Source organism: Paralichthys olivaceus, chromosome 3, assembly GCF_024713975.1.
Source record: "Paralichthys olivaceus isolate ysfri-2021 chromosome 3, ASM2471397v2, whole genome shotgun sequence".
Classification (NCBI taxonomy): Eukaryota; Metazoa; Chordata; class Actinopteri; order Pleuronectiformes; family Paralichthyidae; genus Paralichthys; species Paralichthys olivaceus.
The window spans coordinates 11,300,940-11,321,667 of NC_091095.1; the positions used below are offsets into that span (position 1 = coordinate 11,300,940).

The window sequence follows — 20,728 nt, forward strand, 5'->3', positions numbered from 1 at the left end:
AGGTAATGATTCATAACGCACAGAGTTTGAAAAAGCAAACAAACAAAAGTACAATATGGTGTGAAGTTATGGATTTGCCATAACAGCACACAAATGTTACAGTCCAACATAAAATAATGGAAATAATAGTGTCTGGCAATTTAATGAGGCTAATTTTAACTACCTTGAGTGCCCTGTCAGGAACATGACCATAGGCATTTATCAGCCTGAGTGAGTCATCTGCATTTCAACATGCTTCCTGCCTGCAGTTCACATGCGGACACACAGCTCAGGTTAAACTGCTGGAGAACCAAGTGCCTGATGACTCAACAGTAGCAAAATTAGATAACACATCAAATTTTATCGAGCAGCAGGTCTGAAAGTAAAAGTAACAACTCCAAAGCATATTTAAGGAACTCTACGTCCAACCTTTTCTTCATCAGACAGTTTTGTCCAATCATCATCTCAACTGAAAAGATGCTGACCATGGCTCTATCAAGTTGTTCGTTGGTTTATTGTTTCAAAATGTGTTATGAAATTGATGTTACTAAACATTTGTTTGACCCTATTATTGTTTTATGGTATAAAAACTTGTGTCTCGGAGTATGACTGATGTTCATTATTGACTAAAACGAAGTGTAGTAGTGTACAATTAAACAAGCTGTACCACACACTCACACGTCAAATGTGACAAAAACATTTTCCATCAGGATCCATGTATTTGTCCCTGGAAAATACATGGGTCCTGATGGAAAATGTAGAGGGAGAGGGAAAATGTCAAAAAAAGCATTTTGCCCATGTCTCATCCCTCCATCAAGTTTTGTGGAGATTCATTCTAAAGTTGTTGTGTGTCTCTGCTAACAAACAAAACAACCAACCAACAAGCAACTAAACGGACATGGTAAAAACATAACCTGCTTGGCGCAGGTAATTACTAGCATCTTCATCTTTTGAGAACTGAAAAATAACAATTGGTATCTGTGGGTCAAAATGTTGCCAAATCTCAGCCACTAGGTCAGATCCATCAGGAATTCTGGGCAGTGCAAAACGTATTATACGGCTGACAGCTGGCACATTAGCTTTGGTTTGATTGTGGCCATATGGCCAGTGGTGAGAAGCTGCCATGACCCGATAAACCCCTGGTAAGATTCCCATTACAGAATGTTCTTCAGAAAGCCAACATCTACAAAACATGATAGTCCTGTAGTGACTATTAATGGCTGGCAAGCAGCTGACTAAGGTTGATCACAGGTATATTTAGAGGCATGGTGCACCTGTGATATGTCGCTGAGGTGGAGGAAAAGTGCCTGTTTAAGCCGAAGTGGGTCTGCCTGCTGTCAGTGGGACTGTCATGTGTAACTCAACCACTCCACAGTTCACTCACACACACTACACCAAGTACAACAGGGAAGAGTTCTAGTGTTTTAATGGACAGACAAGTGAACATTTTTGACAGCTGGAGCAAAGTGGACATGGAAACGGCTTAATATGGCCAGGACTGCTGAATAAGTCGTAGAAGGAGTTTCTAGTGATAACAACTGGATTCCCAGGTACTTTTAAATTTCACGTCTTAGGGCTTTTGAGGATTCTATTTAACTCAGTAGGATGAATCAATTTGACTTCTTTCTCTCCTGATACCTAAATTCATGGTATCAGCCAGTACAACATATTGATCCAGTACGAGTGATCTTTTTCCTCAAATCTAAAATCTGTATTACACTTACTTACTGCAAAGAAGTCACTGAAATCCCAGTTGCAAAATGTTTCCGGTAATATTTAATGCAAAGCCTTCTTTTTAAGCTTATCCTTTTGTCCGTGCAATGTTTGAAATCGACTTTCCGACAAAAAGTTAAGAAATGAAAATGTAACACAAAAGACAGGTCACATTTGGTCAGTACTCAACCATCTCAATAAAGTCAATTTTGAGGCCAATATTGATATAGGTAAAGTTTAAGAGTGACTTCACCATTTACCAGAAAGAAACAGGAGGGGAGAAGAGGAAGAGGAAGTTCACTACACAGGGAAGGTTTTGCTTTGGTCAAACTGTTGGGTCAGTTGGCCAATAAAAATCATCTGATCCTTTCACAGACATCGTTATGAGCATTAATATTTGCTAATGTGTGCTGATATTAACTTTTTTTTTTTACAGAATAAATGATGCAGAATATTGCATTTGTTTATATTTTTCCTGAGAAGATATATTTTCTTAATTCAAATTCTATATATTTGGTTGCATTTTTGTTTATTAAAATAGAGTACAAGCCCTGACTTCCACTACATGTCTTTGTCATGAGGGTAATCATCATTTGGTAATCATTGCCATTTTCATATATCTGCAAATGTATCAGTATTGTACTTTTTTTTACTCCCTAATATCAGTATTGGCATCAGACCCCAGAAATCCATATTTGGTCTATAGCTGTTATAATTCAATGTCATAATCTGGAACACCTCCAAACACGGCACCTTATTATTCATTGACTCTCTCATAATGCAACAGGTGCACGTTGGGCCATTTTCAGAGAGAGTAAAGTGAGTTACATTGTCATTAGCACTATAACAGACAACTACCTAAACAGACACAGTCATTCAAATGGAACAGCAGCACCATACACCCACTCACTCTTATAAGTACAGTGCAGGAAGATTGATGTTGACATGTGATAGCCAGCAGCTTAGAAAATGTCAAATAACGAAATGAGCTGAGGGTGCACTGCTTTCTATGTTATTGCTCATGGTGTGCTATTTGATAGTGTTTTCTTAACAGGACGAACACCTGAGAAGGTTTGTTTTTACTATTGTGCTCATCCCATGTGAAATCTGCAGCCTCAGATGATGACAGTTTATAAAAACACTGTCCGCGCTGTTTGTGCTCTAGTGTATTTGCACCAAGACAATCTATATAAGTACAAAAAACTGCAGGTATGCTCACACCACTATAACATTTTTTTTCCTAAGCTCTCTCCATATGTCATTATAAGCAATGCCAGCTGGAGAGCTGTTTTTACTTGCACATTTCACATATCACAGTTAACACTTCTACAACTGAGTGCTTCTGACCCTTAGCTCTTCTATTAATACAACACTGTGTATATCCAACATTATGTTCCATTGAAAATTAATCATAACCTCGTCTTGGCTTGAAAACAATACATCTGTTTCCTGCTTAAGGCAACATCAGTGGTCAATGAATGAAGGCCATTGTGTTAAAAGCAGAACCTTGTCTGATAACATTCACGTTAATATTCCCAGCTGAACACATTAAAGTTGGTCCATTCACTCAGCAGCCTATTAAAGGAATATAACATTTAGAAGATGGGTTTTGACTGAAGCAGTTTTCCCGTTTGGCTGCTTAACTACATTCTGAGACATTGGCATACAAACAGTATGTAAAAGAAGCATAAATAAGAGAGCAAAATCATGTCAGTGAAACAAGAAATACAGCTAACAGTCCTGAGCATCACATCTTTTTTTGTAAACTATTGTGACCCAAACCCAGGGAGGCTTGATTAAAGCTATAAAGTCTGCCTGCAGTCATTCAAACCAACAGGCTGCTTCTTTGTGTTTCGTAGTCTACAGGTACAAGTACCCTACAATGTCTGTTTACCTTCACTGAAGACATTCCTCTCCTGAAGAGACTTTATCTTATTTTTATAAAAGGTTACATTTCTCAAGCTCTTGCTATTATTCACAATAAAAGAATGGGCAGACTTTTCTACAGCACAGATGGTGCCGGGAACACCTGTGACCATGAGGTACACGGGCCACACAAGAATACTGTTGCATTTGTTATGGACATTTTGTTGCGCTAAATGATCCTTGTAATGACTAACAAACAAGATGTTAGATAAATAAAAAAAGGGGAGGACAAGAGTTATATCAAAATATGCAGTAATTATCTTCTATTTAACCCATGTATCATATACAGGCACAGACAAGTGGAATCCATAACACGCTAATGGAAAGGGAGAAAGTTATTACTTTATACTTTAACAGAAGGACTAACATATGTAACCGTACAGAAGAGCAGGGATTACAAACACTCACCTTTTACGATGAGGTTGAGAAGCTTTGGCCGTGGGTTGCGCTCACTCTGAATAGAACATGTGTACTGGCCATCGTCAGTTACATCCACTCTCTGTATTTGAAGGCTGTACTCATGTTTGTCGCCCACACTGGACACAATGGACACTCGTGGGTCCACAGACCACTTGTCGTTCCCTGCAAATATGATGCTTGAGCGGTTCAGCCAGGCCCCTTTAGAGATTCCATCCAACAGATAGCACCTAGAGTGGCAGGAGAGACATCGGTTAGATCTGGAGAAAAGGTTGTGGTCTGACTGAAAAAAAAAGTGGCTGTGAAGTGGCTTTCAGGTCAGTGTATGTGTGTCTAGTTGAGTTTTATTAAAAAATACATACATAAAATCAAAGTTGCAAATACAAAAACAAAGCATAGGATCCTTGAGACTGAATGTAAATACATGGTAAAAACAGTAGTTTCTTCTTTTCTTTGTACCTCATATTTACAACTACCCATTCGTGTCTACAAGCTTTTCCATGTTATCATTGAGACCTTATTTCATGCGTGAACTTTCAGTCAAGGTATCAATAATCAAAACGCCCAGTAGTGCACTGATTCATGTTTGACCATCATTGGAGGCCAACACAATTTACTTTAGAAAGATAACTGTATATAGATACAAACGGTCAATAAATTGTGTATGATGAGACTAGCGTCACCTCTGTCAGGAGTCAATTGTTTGGATCATCATTTCAGCAGTGTTTGGATTAAAGAAATCATGTCATATTTTGTGACAAATACTGTAATAATGAGCAGGAGAAGAGGCAATCAAGTTGCCTCTCAAGCTTTTGTCAACATGCCATGCAGACAGCCAGCACCAGTAGTAGAGCCACCGAGGAAATCAGTTTGGCACTAACCACAAAGCTCTTTACCCTCAATGCCAAGAAAGTGTCTGTCAGGATAACTGGTACAGGACAATGGCACAGTCCAGACCGGTCTGTCCAGGAGAAGGTACTGCCATTGAGGAATGATGACAAATAAGTGGCAAACAATATGTGTAGTGGATAGTAATAAAACAAGTGAGAAGTCTTGGTACTTGGAAAGTCCACACAGAGCTAACAGTTAGTTAGCCCATTGATGATCCAAACATGGTGCTCCTGGCCCTCAGGAAAGATTTACTGAAGGAGCCTCAAGGCAGGTTTCTCTCCTTTTCTGTTTTCTGTCAACAAAATGGAAAGGATCTTATTTTTAGACATTGGTGAATCTAGAAAATTAATAGGCAAATTTACCTCCCAGCATTTTTTTAAATTTCTGAACATTAAGGCCTTTTATTATAGCCTTGCAAAGCAATGTAACCACCAAAAATGCTCCTTTTAGAATCAAACATTCGATCCACGTAGGACTAAAAGGGGCTGTTAACAAGTTTATCCTTCAGATTACATCGGAAGCACTGGTGAGTTTGAATACACGGCACTTATGTACTTCAGTTGTGATAAGGTTACCAAAAGTCTCAAACAAACATGTAGCATCTCTGCATTCTATTCATATGATCATCAGTTTATTCAAAACACTCATACTGCTGTTATCTGTGAAGAAGGAAGCTACAAACTTTTAGCAGCCACCTTCCAAGGGTAAATTGGGGATGAAGTACCACTTGAGCAAAGCGCCAGAAGTATGGCTGTAAGGACACTTTGCCCAGCCAGGATCTTTACTCAAGACTCTTGACATTTTTCTTCATCTTGATGAACCAGTGCATGATGTTCTTTCACTGTTTTTGCAGTTTGCTTATCACCGCTGAGTGTCTTTGCAATCTCGCTCCTGAAATGATTATTGTTATCTCACTGTCTTTGTAATCTCACACCATGGAGCCATACAGATGCCTGTATTTATACACCTCCTCACAAAGCCATGTGTCACAACAGGCCAATTTTACATTACCACAATCTCTCAGGTGTTACTTTCGAATAAGAGGTGCATGGGAACTGATCACAAGTCTGGCGTGTGCCTGACGTCCCTATATGGTGGATTTAGGCTGCTGTTAGGCCAAGCCACTAACTGTGATATCAAAAAAATTAATGGAGAACAGACTCAGTGCAAAACAGTAATATGATATATATACTGTATATTTATAAAAATACTGAACAAATGCAGCAAGTCCGTGTGGGGAACTTATTTGTGTGCGTACGGGTCTCAAATTCCAAGGGACAACTTTAGCTAAGGACCACATGTGCTGTATGCTCGTGGTCATAGCGACCACAGACAAACAAGACCCTCCCTTATAATTCAAGTCTGCAAAGACTAGTGGATCGTACAAAATCCATATGCTGACATTGCGCAACTGCTATCTGACATGTAGCTGGGAGTACATCGAACATGCCGACTTTTGAAATGGCCTCACCAGAGTGAGGTCCCACTAACATTAGTGGGACATTGAAAGAACGAGCTATTGCAAACCCAGCTCCCCATGGCATTAAAGCTGCCACTTGCAAATTTATTTCTGGTGTCAAGACTTTTGTCGAGTTCGGGACTGATGCAAGCGTTCCATCTGTGAGTCAGGTTACACTCTGTGGCAAAAGTGATCGTGAGTAAACCAAAATCTCTCCGCTTTGCGGTTCTACGTCACAGAAACTTTTATTATACTTTAATCATTTCTTAAGCAGATTGTTTTTACCAGACAGAGGTGTGTCACCACCCGGATAATTGACCTGGACTTTTTTTTACCTGCTTTTATTTACTTTTGTTGGAACATGTCCCATTAAAACCAATATCCAACATCGTGTTAGAAAACCTTGAGTATTAAATGAAAAGGACAGCAAAGTTGAGTTGTCTGCCAGATCTTTCTGTCTGCTGCCACGTTTCTAGTGTTCGTTCTCTCAGTCAGGCATAACAGCACAACACATCTAGAATGACCTCTTCTTTCATCAGGTTCCTTTTCTCCAGTGTCCCACCAGGATACAGACAGTTCATACAAAGCTCAGGTAATTGTTCCACACACTTTGCAGCTTAGAGAAGTAAAATAGGTTCTAATTGATACTTTTATTTATCCCTGCTTCTAACAAGGGACTGTGGTGCACCAGGTTTTTCTTTTAAGATTTTGGCTCACAAATAATAAGAGTTCAATTCAAACCCCAGTGATTATGCACAATATGCGAAAAAAGGAAGTGATAAGTTGGTGTTTCGAGCACCTCACATGAATGGAGAATGATGACAAACCATTAATTACAGTGTGGCAGCTGGTAAGAGAAGCAGATTGCAATCCATTTAGTCAAACCCATTCAAGCTCTTTGATCAGATGCCATAATTAACACTGGGCATCATTCTGACCCAGATTTGCTTTATAACAGTTTTCTGGGTTCCTCAACTGCAAATATTCTTCCTGGCACCAACTCAACACATCTCTTCTAATAAAAAATATTTCAGTGTCTCACAGTCTAGTAGTTCACAACATTTTTCTCTACTTTTGGCAGGAAAATAATCATGTACTGCTGGATGGGACCCTCTATAGTCTGAGATTTGTTGTTATGCAGAACTTATATAAGAACCACACAGGATGTTTAAACCTTAAGCCATTCAGACCCCATGTAAGCTGACTTCTAGCTGTTGTTTTTCCTAACTCTATAAAAGCTTAAAAGTCAGTTTTTATGAAAAGTGACATGTTGAATAAGACCCTCCTTTTTTCCTCTCCACATTTATATACAAATGTATATAAATTACACAGTACCTTTTGTGGTAAACATCAGTAAAATGATTAATAGTTCAGTTTATAAAATATCAACAAAAATGTCCATCAAATTACCCTAGATTATTAAGTGACATTACTGTAATCAAATGTGTTTTGTTCTGTTCAAACTCTTGAATATTGTAATTACTAGGAAAGAAATCATTGAAATGTTTGACTTAAAATGTTTAACATGATTGATTAACCAATCATCAAAATACCTATCAATTTGTTTTGTCTTGATCAAAGACTCAATTAATTGACTAATTTCTGTAACTAGGTTGTAATGCTAACAAACAAATATATATACGTATTATTTCTAAATAACAAAAAAGGCAACAGCTGGATCCCTCAGTTCACCCTATTCCAGGAGTCATTCCATGCCGGTGACAAAGGTAATGAGCTAGTTATGCGAGTTACTGGGCTTCAGTGCTCAAACCAGCTAACGATGATAGTAAGGGATGCCTTTCCTTTCTACAGAGTCCTTAGAAGGATGTGGCACCTGAATTGGGACATAGCCAAAGACAAGGAGGAAGGTGCATCTCATTGTTGTAACAAGAAAGGTACAAGAAAAATCTGATTTCAATCACATCTTGTCTTAAACATATGATCACTTTGGACCATTCAAAATGACAAACACTCGACACACAAATCTATCAAAACTGTCAACTGTGCATCACTGCAGACAGTTTGAATGACACTTAATCACTGAAGTGCAAATGAAACTTCAAACAATGAAGAGACCACCTGGCATATTTCAGTCTGTGTTAAACTGAAGTAAGTCACAATATCAGTGATGAACTGCATCACTGTAGTGGAACATCTGCTTAAAGACAATGCTTTTGTGTTTCTGCTAATAGAGGCAGCCACTTAACCTGCTTGAATAAAACAAGTGTTTTCAAGAGCATAATGAGAGCATGTGATACAGCCATAAAAAATGCATGAGGAAAACCCTTATATTATGAAGCCAGGGACCGTTTAATTCCATTTTAGCCACTTCACACGTAAAAGAGTGAGATGCTGTGATGACTGTACGTTTTACAACCTTTACAAGTAACAGCCTTCAACAGAGCTCTGCTGTGAATTGATATTTAAATGAGAAAATGCATTTAACACTGACTGACTGGATGTTGATGCACAAGTGAAAGGAGACCTGGTGTGAAAATCTAGAGTCCTTTGTGCTGTGAAGTCAAATAGTTCACAATCAAGACTGCTAAGGTACTTGGTAAGTCACTTCTTAATTGTGTGGAGCTGCTTCTTTTGTCTTTTTATTTATTGCCAAACCCAAAATCTTATCTATTTACGATTCTTAACAAATGGTAAATTATGTAAATTTTATATACATAGAATAAAAACATGCACATTATGATTATTTATAATTTGAGCTTCCACACATGCCCAATCAATTCATAATATGTTCTCTTTGAAGTGGTGGTGTCTTCTTCTTTGAGGGTAGCTGTGGGTTTATTGCTGCAGGTTGGGTATTTCAGGGGTGTGGTGCTGAGTTGTTGCAGTGATTGAGGGAGAATGAGGACACACTGTTGTGATGTGCAACCAAGGTACAGAGCACCAGGCTCTTAATCCCTAAAATAATCCTGTCAACTGTGGCCAGTGGGACACATCTGAAGCCTGCTAACTATAATCCACACAGACCCAATGCTGAAACCAACACCTAACAACACAGACACAGAACAGTATAAAAAGCCTCTCAAAGCCATTAGAAAATCTAAATCTCTCTTCAAGAGAGGAGACTTTGAGGTTAATCTATTGTGATTTTTAGCATTGCAGTACTTTATCTGAATTGACAGTGAGACTGAGTCTTTGACTGAGGAAGAAGCAAAGACTGTCAGACCTCTGACTCCATATAAAATCAATGCCAACCCTCTCCTGTTACCACAGTACTTACGACAACAAACCCTGTACAGCATCACCTTGTCCCCTCCAGCTTTGGGTCCCCTTAAGGTGCACCTTCCCTCCATCCTGCCAGTGCAAACAAATGTTACGGTACACACACGGCTCTGGTTGAATGATTTTGACTTGTTTCACATTCAGGAAGCAGCTAAGTCAAAGCAGTCCACAATATGTTTCTAGGAAAAAGTGATCGCTCATGTGTGAGCAGTGGAAGGGCTGTGTTTGATGTTGAGATTCTCTTTTTTTCTGTCATTTAAAACCCTCCCATATGCACAATTTCAAAACTGCTTATTTTAATTTGAACACACATCATCACTAATCTTTTCACTGGAACAAATGCATAACATTAATTGAATGAATTCAACTAAATAAAAATGAATGGAACTAAGAAAATAGTGGTTGAATGAAGGTTAAGTGCCAAAACTTTGAGTCGAGAGAGAAGCCATCACTGAAATACAATGCGCGAGGTCTTACTACCCCTGACAATTCCTCCCGATAAATATGTGAATGTGCTGTTGGTTTTACTTTCACATCGAAAGTCTACTACACACCCAAATACTGTTAAATGTCACATTCACAACGAGGTAGGAGAAGCATGATCAAACATTTAAGCAGTCTACTGAGCCATTATCTGTTAAACAAATAGGGTATTGACTGGGAAGCTATTTCCTAAGGCAAACTCTACAGTTCTTCAATATGACTGTCAGATAGCACTTCACTGAACACAACAATGGAGCAGAAATTCAGCACCATTGAGTCATAATCACAGTGTTAAGATAGCTACAGAGTGCTGAGAGTGACTACACATGGTGGACTCTAGCACCTAAACAGCTTACTTTCCTACAGGAATTAAAGCAAACCAATTCTGCTGATGGAAGATTCTTTTTTTTATGTTACAACTTAACTCACTACAGCACATTCTGAGTCTGTATTACTCATTTTCAGAACATTTGTAAGATCTATTTTACAGGTTCTCTATTATGAAACATAAACTACTATAAGTACCCGCCAGGATGAGAGACTAAGCGCTCCTTTTTTAACAATCTAAGAGCATGGCCATTAGTTCATGAAGGAAACATATTTTAGGGATGTCCAAAGCCATTTTTGCTAGTTTTGTGGTGTAAAACAAAGTTGCAGCACCAGGCACGTGGTTCAAAGGGGTTGCAATTAAGTATCTTAATTAATAATATGTGTTTTTTGGCTGTGGCATGCAACAAATCAATCCATTGCCCTTTAAACCGGGTGTGCATACAAGCTCCTTGGTGGATTTCTATTTTAATGGTGGATTCTCTGCCTAGTAAGAAAGAATACCTCTATGCAGAAAAAAACAGATCTCTCCATGCATGAAGTGAACGTGCCCAAACAGACCATCTGTGTGTATGACAAGCTGAGTGTACAGGCATTATACACCTGGCTCTGCAGGCACTTATAAGTAATCTTAATAAAACAGTGAAACATTGAGGCTCTGACATCCAACCAGGTTTTAGTTTGTTAAGTATGCATTTGCATCCCATTGCCACTCCCACTTTTTAGGAGCCAGAACGGCACATACACAACGTACTAACTAATTTCCAGGTCATAGTGAATTCATAGCTAATTAGCCAAACAACTAGTAAATAACATGACATGAGATCAGAAGCAAGAAAGTAAATACAGCAAGAAGGTACCTAATTCCTCCTTGCTAGTTGTACTACTGAAACCTTGGCTCATTCTCCAGCTAGCTAGTACTACTATGTAAGCTGCTATAGTTAACTTACTCTGATGCAGTCCAACTGTCCGAAGGAAAATGCTTTACTCAAGTTTACATAGTACACAAGGTAGATGGGTCGGATCAAGGTAAAATCCCGCTCCCAGCACTCCAGAGTTCATTTGGGACTGTACTGATACCACTTCTTCTGGTTTTGTTGCAGTTGTATTGGTCCATACCTGAGCACAATTAATGTGTTTATTCCTGTTCTGAAAAATTGCACCACGAAGGAAAACAAAATAGTCCAACTTAACCACTTCTACATTAAGGTAGTTAAACAAAAGGTCCAAACTAAAAACAGGAGCACCATCCAAACAGATTTATTGGTCAAGAGTTCCTATTTGAACCTCAAAGAGGAATGACTCACAGTGATAAACACTCAGGAGATGAATGAGTCTGTATTTCTTTCATGAAACTGAAGCATGCTGCAGGCCAAAGACACATTTCAAATCAAGTCAGTTCTTTTAGTTTGCTCCGGGTGTCCCGCGGTGAAAAACAGGCACAGTTTGCCTTCTTGAACAGCACAATGCACTTCATCAAATGTTTAAAAAGTAATCTGACCCACAGTAATTCTGCTTCCAGGTGAGAGTGAGCAAGTGATCCATTATATGTACTCAATATCCAAGCAGATGAGCCAGGAATGAGTATTGATGGCCTTCCACAAATATTCTCTACGATCATCCATCTTTCAGGGATGTTAAACTTCTCTTCTTGCAGAGGCTGACAACCATTGAATGCAAAGGAGAGCTGTTGAAAATAAAACTACCCCTGTTATAACTGTACTTTCACCTTATGTTTTTTCATGGCTTTAAAAGCATACTAGGCAGAATTCTCAAAAAAAAAACTTGTAATTATTCATACAAAAGACATTTCTTTCAACGATCACTTATCACCCAGTAGAAGTGGATTTCAGAGTAGTTATCTGCCTTAGACACTGGTCTTTGTCTGTATTTTTATTTTGTTAGGGTCAGGCACTCTGCAGCACATGCAGCACTCTGAATGTGTGTTAAAAGGTGTGTGGTGCACGCTGGGACTGTGCGTGTTAAAAGTAACTTAAGAAGTCCCTCATTAAAACCATAATTGATTGGTTAGAATCCCATTTGTCCGATTAGTTGAGCTAGAGCTTTTGGGCAGTGAGTATGTAGTCTGCAGCCATGAGAGGGTTGCATGCTACAAAAAAAGATACTGAACAGCTTTAAATGTCTCCATCTCTGTCAGTATCATGGGTATAAAAAGAAACCTTGAGATTGACTGATTGACATTTCCCAATGGGGACCCGCTTTTAGTCTCCATAAGGAAGACAAGTCCCTATAACATGACTTTGTAAACAAAGAGACCACGGCAGCCACACAGGATTCACATTAACTCCTCGAATGCGATACGTTCCCGTAGAGTTGTGTGGAGGTGTGATTTTTTAACGCAACTGCTTTGTTTTCACTTATACTGCTCCCTTTCTTCATTAACTCTCTAGTTTGCTTGACCAAGCTACTCTCTCTCTCCCTCTCTCTCTTGGAGGGGCCAACACTAGCAAAGGACAAATCCTGCATGGTAATACTTTTAAAGACTCCAGATGGAGAGCTCGAGTATTTGGTCAGTAAATCACTAATATGATAGACGGCTACAGAGAAACTAAATGAAATGCACTGCTTTGTGAATTAAGGTACCTGCTAGGTGATTGTAATTGCTTGCGGATGCAGATATCACGAACAATGAATCTCCCAAATCAAATTACCCTGTCCTTCAAAACCTATAACTCAACACCACACACTGCCACCTCCCTGTGGTTCCAGCACGAAGAGGGACTGACAATTTTGCAACTACTTTACAAGAAAGTTGTGTTTAAATAAAACCTCACAAATGGGCACTCAAGGGTCATCCTTGAAACCTTTCTACAGCTCACAAAAACAATGAGAGGCATTCACAGCTGCATGTTTGTGCAATGTCTTATTAATGCACCAATTGTAAGATTGTAGCGACTGACTGGCATTTGACATTGACTATGAATACATGCCTGTTTAATTCCTCTCCTATGGAAAGAATGGAGCTGGGATTACATGCAAGAGTGGGAGGGGAGGAGAATATAAATATGGGAAATAATGGCATTACTTTGATGTATTAAAGACCCAGACATCAAACTGATGCAAACAGTTTGTGGTCGACAAACCGCAGACAATGGAGTTCAAGGTGCTGTGATATTGCCTGGGCCTTAGGAACCTTTTAATTATGCTTCAGTTAATTTGAAATGTGATATGATGAGTGGAGAGAAAACAGTACACCAGAAAAACCTATTACTCCATCATTACTTCTTTAATCTATAGAATTTGTTTTGACAGTTATTTGTTCTTTTTGTAGAAAATGATCATAAATTAGAAAAATCTAACATTTCGGGAAAATTTTAATGATATATAATTTTTTTATTTTCTGCTTTTATTTACAGTCCTGTAAGATGCCATAATGCAAAAATGTCTATAGCGTAATGCTGACTTATAAGAATATAAAAATGTATTCAGGTCCACTGCATCCATCTTTTTATCAGCCCTGTTTTTGGAATTGTTTGGCATGATTTAAAACTTTATCGCAGTTCTTAACAGGGTTGCTGTTTTTTTTGTATTTCTTGATGCTTTTCCGCGCTGGTTCTAATGACATTTGCTAGCATGGAACGCATCTTTTAGCATCTGCTTTCCCGAATCTAGCCACCCGTTCTGCGGTAGCCTATTTGCTCTGCGTACTTGTGTTACCGTTTCTGAGCTGGCAGTGACTGTGTTGAACAGCCTAGCAGGGACATCTGCCTCCCACAGCCATCTGTGCCCGGGTCATCCTAATCCCCCGTTCTCTCCCTCAACCTTTCCCTCTCGCTCCTGTTTCTCAGTCGTCACTCTCTAGCGTGCACATTCATCACTTAAAAGACACACATGGGTACGTATAGTAACAGTGTAAAGACCCATTAAAGTCCTCAATTCATGATGACAGCTTAAGACATTTCCATCAGTTACAAATGACAACTGTAGCTTGTGGCATGAGAAGTGGGTCAACATGCAGCTGCTTTTAAGGGTGTTATGATTTATTAAGGTGACAACGAGATGACTACCAAGTGAAGTAACAGTGGAGACTTAAAAGGAATAAAAAAAGAAAGAACTGTTTCAATATCTGCAGTGTCTCCCACAGAATTTGATTCAATCTGAGGTGGTAGCTGAGAGTAAAGTAAAGATTTTATGGATATTTTAAAGATTCGGGAGGTCTCTAATGAAGCAACAGCACAAAATTAGAGATCTTATTTTATTAAGAAAAGTGTAAAAAGAAAAACTGCTTCATTATCAAATTGTGGTAGGAAAAATTAGATGATGGTGGGCCGCCACAATCTAGGTAATTAATGAGAAACACTAATCTCAGATCAATGTCTCACTGTTTTTTCTCGATGGACCGATACTTATTCCTGTGCCCTTCTCTACCTTGTTTGTTTGTGTGTGTGTGTGTGTTTGTGTGTGTGTGTGTGTGTGTGCGTGTGTGTGTGTGTGAGGTGATTCCTTTTATCTGTATGCGTCTGGTTTTGCTATTCTGCTGCTGAACAGTTTACCCACACCACCACTGAAGTGACAGGTCAAGCTTGGCAGTGCGCCAGGGAGAGCAACGGAAGTGGAGTCAGAGGGATAGGTCAAAACTGAATGTGGGGTAGAGTCACCCACTGCCTGCTGGCCTGGGATCATGAGAGTTTACAAATGAGCTTACAGTTCTCAATATCAGAGCTTAAACGCCAAGTTAAATCTGACCAACTTGAAACAATTATGATGTCAAGGCAAAACTTGCTGTGATGTTAAATGTCAATACAATTAATCTCCCCACTTTCACTCTAAAATATTTAATTATTGAATTATATGCAGTTAATGAGGCTATCTCTATCCAAGCATAGGTATGGATCATTTGTACAAGCAACCACTTCCACACTTAAACTATTTTCTTTTATCTGCTTCTTACTCCCCTTGAAAAAAGTAATCAAAAGTAAAACTTTTCAACTTTGTCCTGAAAGTATCTCTTTCTCACAGTCAATGAAGGACAGCGGGAATCCAACAAATTATGGATTGATCTATTTTATCCCTTCATCCACAGGTGTCTGTACGTAATTCCACTGTCTATAAATCTTTGCATTTTTAACAGTGATCCAAAAGGCTCAAATAAACACATTTTCACTTTATATATCTATATCACTCTATATATATCTTGATATGATATACAGATAAAGACCACAGAATAAGTGACGTCAAATTTAACCAGACATATCTTCTAAATGCTGAACAAGACTCCTGCTAAGTTTAAAGGCAAGTGACAATGACAATATGATGTATTGTCCGTGCTGCCTCCTTCTGTGACTACATTTCACAGTTGGTGACAGTTGTTGGAAAAGATCCGAGTTAAGTTCATGTGACTACTGAATAGGGTGTCAATGTACAGTACATCATAGTGGATCATAGTGGGGAGCAGTGTTCCAGAAATTTAATCAATGGCACTACAGACAGACACTGGTGAAGCCAACAAGCCACCTCTGGCATCTTAACTAGTCTTTTTAACACACACGCAAACGCAAACATTTGCCATAACTTGAAAGCCAAATCAAAAAACACTAGGAAAAGAATCAATTGATACTGTGAAGTATTTTCTAAGTTCAAATGACGTCTGTAAAGGAAGGAAATATTAAACAATCAGAAAGGCTCTAGTTAAATCTGAGGTGTTTGAAAAAAAATCTTCAGATGATGATTTATTTTGGCAGGACAATTACAAAACAATCTGCCTAGCTTCTAAAATGCTTTTGATTACAACACTGAGGTATTATGTTCATATATGTATCAGTTATTTGCTACACAGTCTGTTGTCATATTTATTAAATGTTGAAGATAAAACATATGTGGGCCTATCAGGTCTAATGTTGTGTGGTGTCATGTCTTCAATGTTTGCACATTACATGGAAAATGCCATGCTTCTGAATCTCGCTGTCATAAACAATGACAGTAACAAGGGGGTGTTTGTTATTGCTTTCCCGCAGGGCTTTATCCACCCTTTTTTGATGTGTTCTGTCCATGGCACAAATGGACAATCCTTCATTGTCACAGAACATTGGAACCCCTGCACAGTCCGATAGGTGAGACCACATTCATCATTCTGACAAAGGGAAATAAGCAATTGCCACAGCACTTAACTGGTTTCAGACATCTGCAAATATTGGAATAAATACATCGAGTATAGGAGAGGCCCCTTTGGGCATAGTCACATTCTGCATGGCCTATTTGTGCTTACGTGCTTGCTTTATAGGGACAGTCCCTTTTCTATCTGTCTCACAGTGTTTCACACATGCAGTACACGCACCATTCCCCTCTCTGAGTGGGTGAAAGAACTGGGTTGTACAGCATGAACAGTTTCAACATCCACCTTTTCCACAAAACACTAGGAAATGTTCATCCAAAACCCTTACTAATATCACAACTGTGTAGAATAGAACACAAAGGTGTTTGAGGGAATGCCCGAAGCCTGTAGCGCAAGTCTGTTAATTAGCATATTTCTAAAAGCTAGGCCAGGGTACTGCATTGTGTTGAACTTTTCAATATATTATTCAAAAGAAGTGTTGTGAATCCTGAAATGTGTCAAGAAAGTGGCAATCATATTTCTCTTTGTGTGTGCATATGCATGCATGGAAGCCTGTATATGGGAGGAGGCGACAGAAGGCTGGATGAATACGGAAATTCAATGAATGCTCCTCTGCTTAAAATGCAGAGCCTGTGTGTTGGCAGGGACCAAAAAGTCCTTAGTTAATCTAATCGCCAGTTCATTTGGCAAGGATTACGCTCAGCTTAAGGTCCGTCCCCCGAACAGGGTCTCTGATTCATAACAGTGATTTGAGTAAGTAATTTTATTATTAGAGCAAATACTCCATCCACTCTGAGATTGCTTTAATTACTGTAAGGTATCCATAAGAAGACATCAGTAAAATAAAATTACAGCAATTAAAGATATCAATATGCCTCTAAAGTGTGTGCGTGGGTTGATGTGAGGACACAGTGAAAGAAGTAAGTCAGAAAAGAGTCAGCAAACCAAGAGTCTAAACATTACTTCCTGATGACAGCCAACAGGGGGCACAACATGGGTTGGAGAGGCACTTATTTACCTCTCTCTACCTAGTCTCCCAGCCTGCTGCACTTAACTCACTGGAGTAGTGGTCAGCAGGGTGAAAAACAATCCAATTCCTCCAGGAGTGTCAACACTGGTATACAGTTTAAGAGAGGCAGATAAACGATCCAAAGCTCTGGGCGGTACGTGACTGGTAAGCTGGACCAAACAATTTGAGTTCAATGATGAATAGAGTTACAGAACTACAGTTTTTAAGTTCCTCTCTTTTTCTTCAAGAATTTGAAACTTTCCATGAAAATCCAACATTTTTTCTGATTTTTTCCTCCTCTTCATTAATTATATCAGTGGGGCATCAATGCAATTGGGAAAACAAGGGTGCTCTAAACTGACTTTTGAAGTGAGTCACTCATGCATGATCACATTTGGTTGGTAATTTGCAAATATATACACATACATGTAATGGATTTACAAACTCACATTCAAACATTTAATGCAAAAGTAGAACAGATTATTCTTTGGCGTCTAGGCTCAGACTTAATGAGTCCCCCCGATATGATGACATAGATATGATGGGAGGGATGAGACCTGCCGGAGCCTACAGGTGGATGCTGGGGTGGTGGAGGGGCTGAAGCAACTGGCAGCAATACTGATGCAGCAGTGGGGCACGCAAAGAGAGTGATGGGAAATTTGCTCTGCTTAAATAGACGGACTAATAAGGTGGTTGTGTATTATAGATGATTGTGGAGAGTGAGGTATGTCACATGAGTTGGCTGCCTGAACTAGCTCGCAGGCATCACTCCATTTATTTTCTGTTTCTTGATTTGATAAGATGACACAAATACAATGTGAGGTGTGCCTTTTCTGATAATGACCATATTACCCTGGTTTGGTGTTTTCACAGTGGCCATAAATGTGATAATTAACTCTGATTATTAACATGAGTGATTGTTCACTGATTGTCCTGTGGCTGCAGCTAACCACACTAGCACCGGCAACACAGCCCTATATAGTAGTATAGCAGCATACAATACATTTCTCCTCTTTCCATGCATATACTGTACTTTGTGAGTCCCAAATGATCAAATTAACCAAAATCTGACTAAACATTAGGCTTTTTTCGGAATCCTAACACATAAACCAAATGAAGTTGCAGGTAGATGCAATAACATTCAAAAAGGATGTGTTGGTTTATGTTAGAGGTCCCCCATTGGTTCCACTAAAATGTACTGCATCCATTGTAGATAAAACTAAACTTAAAAAATTAAGTCTGTTGTTAGAGAGACAGTAATGGTTGCAATTGCTTGACAGGAAGTCACACAATATCTGTCTAAAGCGCATAATTGCATTTTGCATGAGGGCATGTGCATTACCCAAAACCTCCATTGTCATTTTTGTAATAGTTGCCTGTTATGAAATGGCCTTGTTAAGCATAATTAGTTGGAGCTGAATGAGGGTACTGTTGTGTTGAACAACAAATTGTTCTTATTGTCTGGAAATGTTCTGGGAACAAGTACCACTGTCTGGACTGAGAAAAAAAAACATAATTGGCAATAAGTAAGAAACCAAATCAAACAGTAAGTTTTGCATTATTGACAATAATCTTTCAAATTATAACACAAATAAGCAACACAGCAGCACACATATCGAAATTTGGGTTAATTCAATAACCTACCAGAGTCCTAATCAGTTGTTATTCTTCCCCTTAATCTCCTTATAGACAAAACCAATCAGAAATCCAGGAGAAAAGTCTCCTCTTGCTCTCTATATCCAATCAACTGCAATATGTAACTGAAATATGTTTGGGGCAATGGCCCAGCTCCAAAAGTGGAACCAGATTGGCAGAAAAACATATTAATCACCACAGTGTTGTTATTTAAAGCCTATTAAATGACAGATTTGGGCCTGATTATTCTCCGCCAGTTTGCCAGTAGTACTGGGAAATAGCAAGAGAATGCATGTCTAAGCGAAAAGATTCATTAATTCCATGTAAATTGCTGCAGTATCCGGGACTTTGGCATCTTGGAAACCAGAATAATAATGGTAGAAAGCGTAACACCCAGTAGAGAATCCATCTCATCCCTTGCTTGGGTATTATTATTATTATGCCTCACCAGCTCTGGCTGCTCATTACCTTACACACATTCAAATGAGCCAATGGCAAATGAACATGCACACAAACACACAATACTTGCACTCTGCAGGGTTTGCAGGGTTTGAAGGGATGGACTGATGATTCTGCACAAGACACAACAAACTCACCTCATCAAACACTGACAAGAGACACTGTACCACTAAACTGATTTTGTGATTCAGGCTTATTCCTGTTCAGCATGCATATGACTGGGATCACAGCACTGGAGTGGTTTGTATACACCAAATGTAGCCCTCCCAAGTTTACAGAGTAATTTCAGCTAAGGGTAAAATGGCTGATAAGAAGTAAAATAAGCTAAGCTCCTAAATTGGATGGTTATAGAAGTGCGGGAATCTAAATAAGATGTATGAGCTGCAGCCTGTAATCTGTATGATTTTCCTTATCAGTTTATGAAACATGCAATTAGTTGAAGATGGCCGCAAGCTTTACTGAATAACCCCATTAAAGGGAAGAGTGTTAAATGGGAAAGTGCCTGAGGGCAAATGTAATGGGTTTTTCCATTGACATGTTTTCTATTTGATGGGAGAGCATGCTTTACTTGTTCTTAATTCAGGTCTCGGACACCTTGAGATGGATGGGGGGCATTTATTCCATCATTTATGAATATAATTCTAACAACATAAATGCTAAATCATGATCCAACTAATATGCATTATTCATTCTACTACAAACATCTGGCAGCAAGTGTGTCTTCAGAGCCTGAAGGCAATCCAGCTAGTGTCCTTCGAAAAGGAGAAAATATTTAGCAGTAGTTATGCAAGCACTCGCCCTATACATTGGGAGGCAAATCATATCAACAGCGTGAAAATCAGGGCTTAATGGAATCTATTTTTAAACACAGCTTAGCATAGCATGGCTGAGCAGAGCTCTCTTTCCTTTTTTTGCTTCCATCATCCGGGGGTTTGATTACGTTGTGAATGAGCCAAGTACTTAGCAGCACAGATGCTTTTCCGGTGAGAGGCGCACTGACCATTGTCACTGTTCGTATGAAGCAGGACATATATGATAACAAATCTGTATGATGTCTGGCCAACACACTGTGTTTTTATACTTAATTTCCCATTTTAACAAAGCAGCTCCATCCACA

The 20,728-nt window shown here is 39.0% G+C and overlaps 1 protein-coding gene across 3 annotated transcripts in view; it reads right to left on the reverse strand.

Annotated features, from left to right (window-relative positions):
* Positions 1-20,728, reverse strand: part of negr1 (neuronal growth regulator 1) — a 126,813-nt gene that overhangs the window by 85,239 nt on the left and 20,846 nt on the right. For all 3 annotated transcript variants that reach the window (XM_020081468.2, XM_020081470.2, XM_020081469.2), the window contains exon 2: positions 4,027-4,265. In XM_020081468.2, the coding sequence (XP_019937027.1) occupies positions 4,027-4,265 (239 nt within the window). The remainder of the gene's footprint in view (positions 1-4,026; positions 4,266-20,728) is intronic.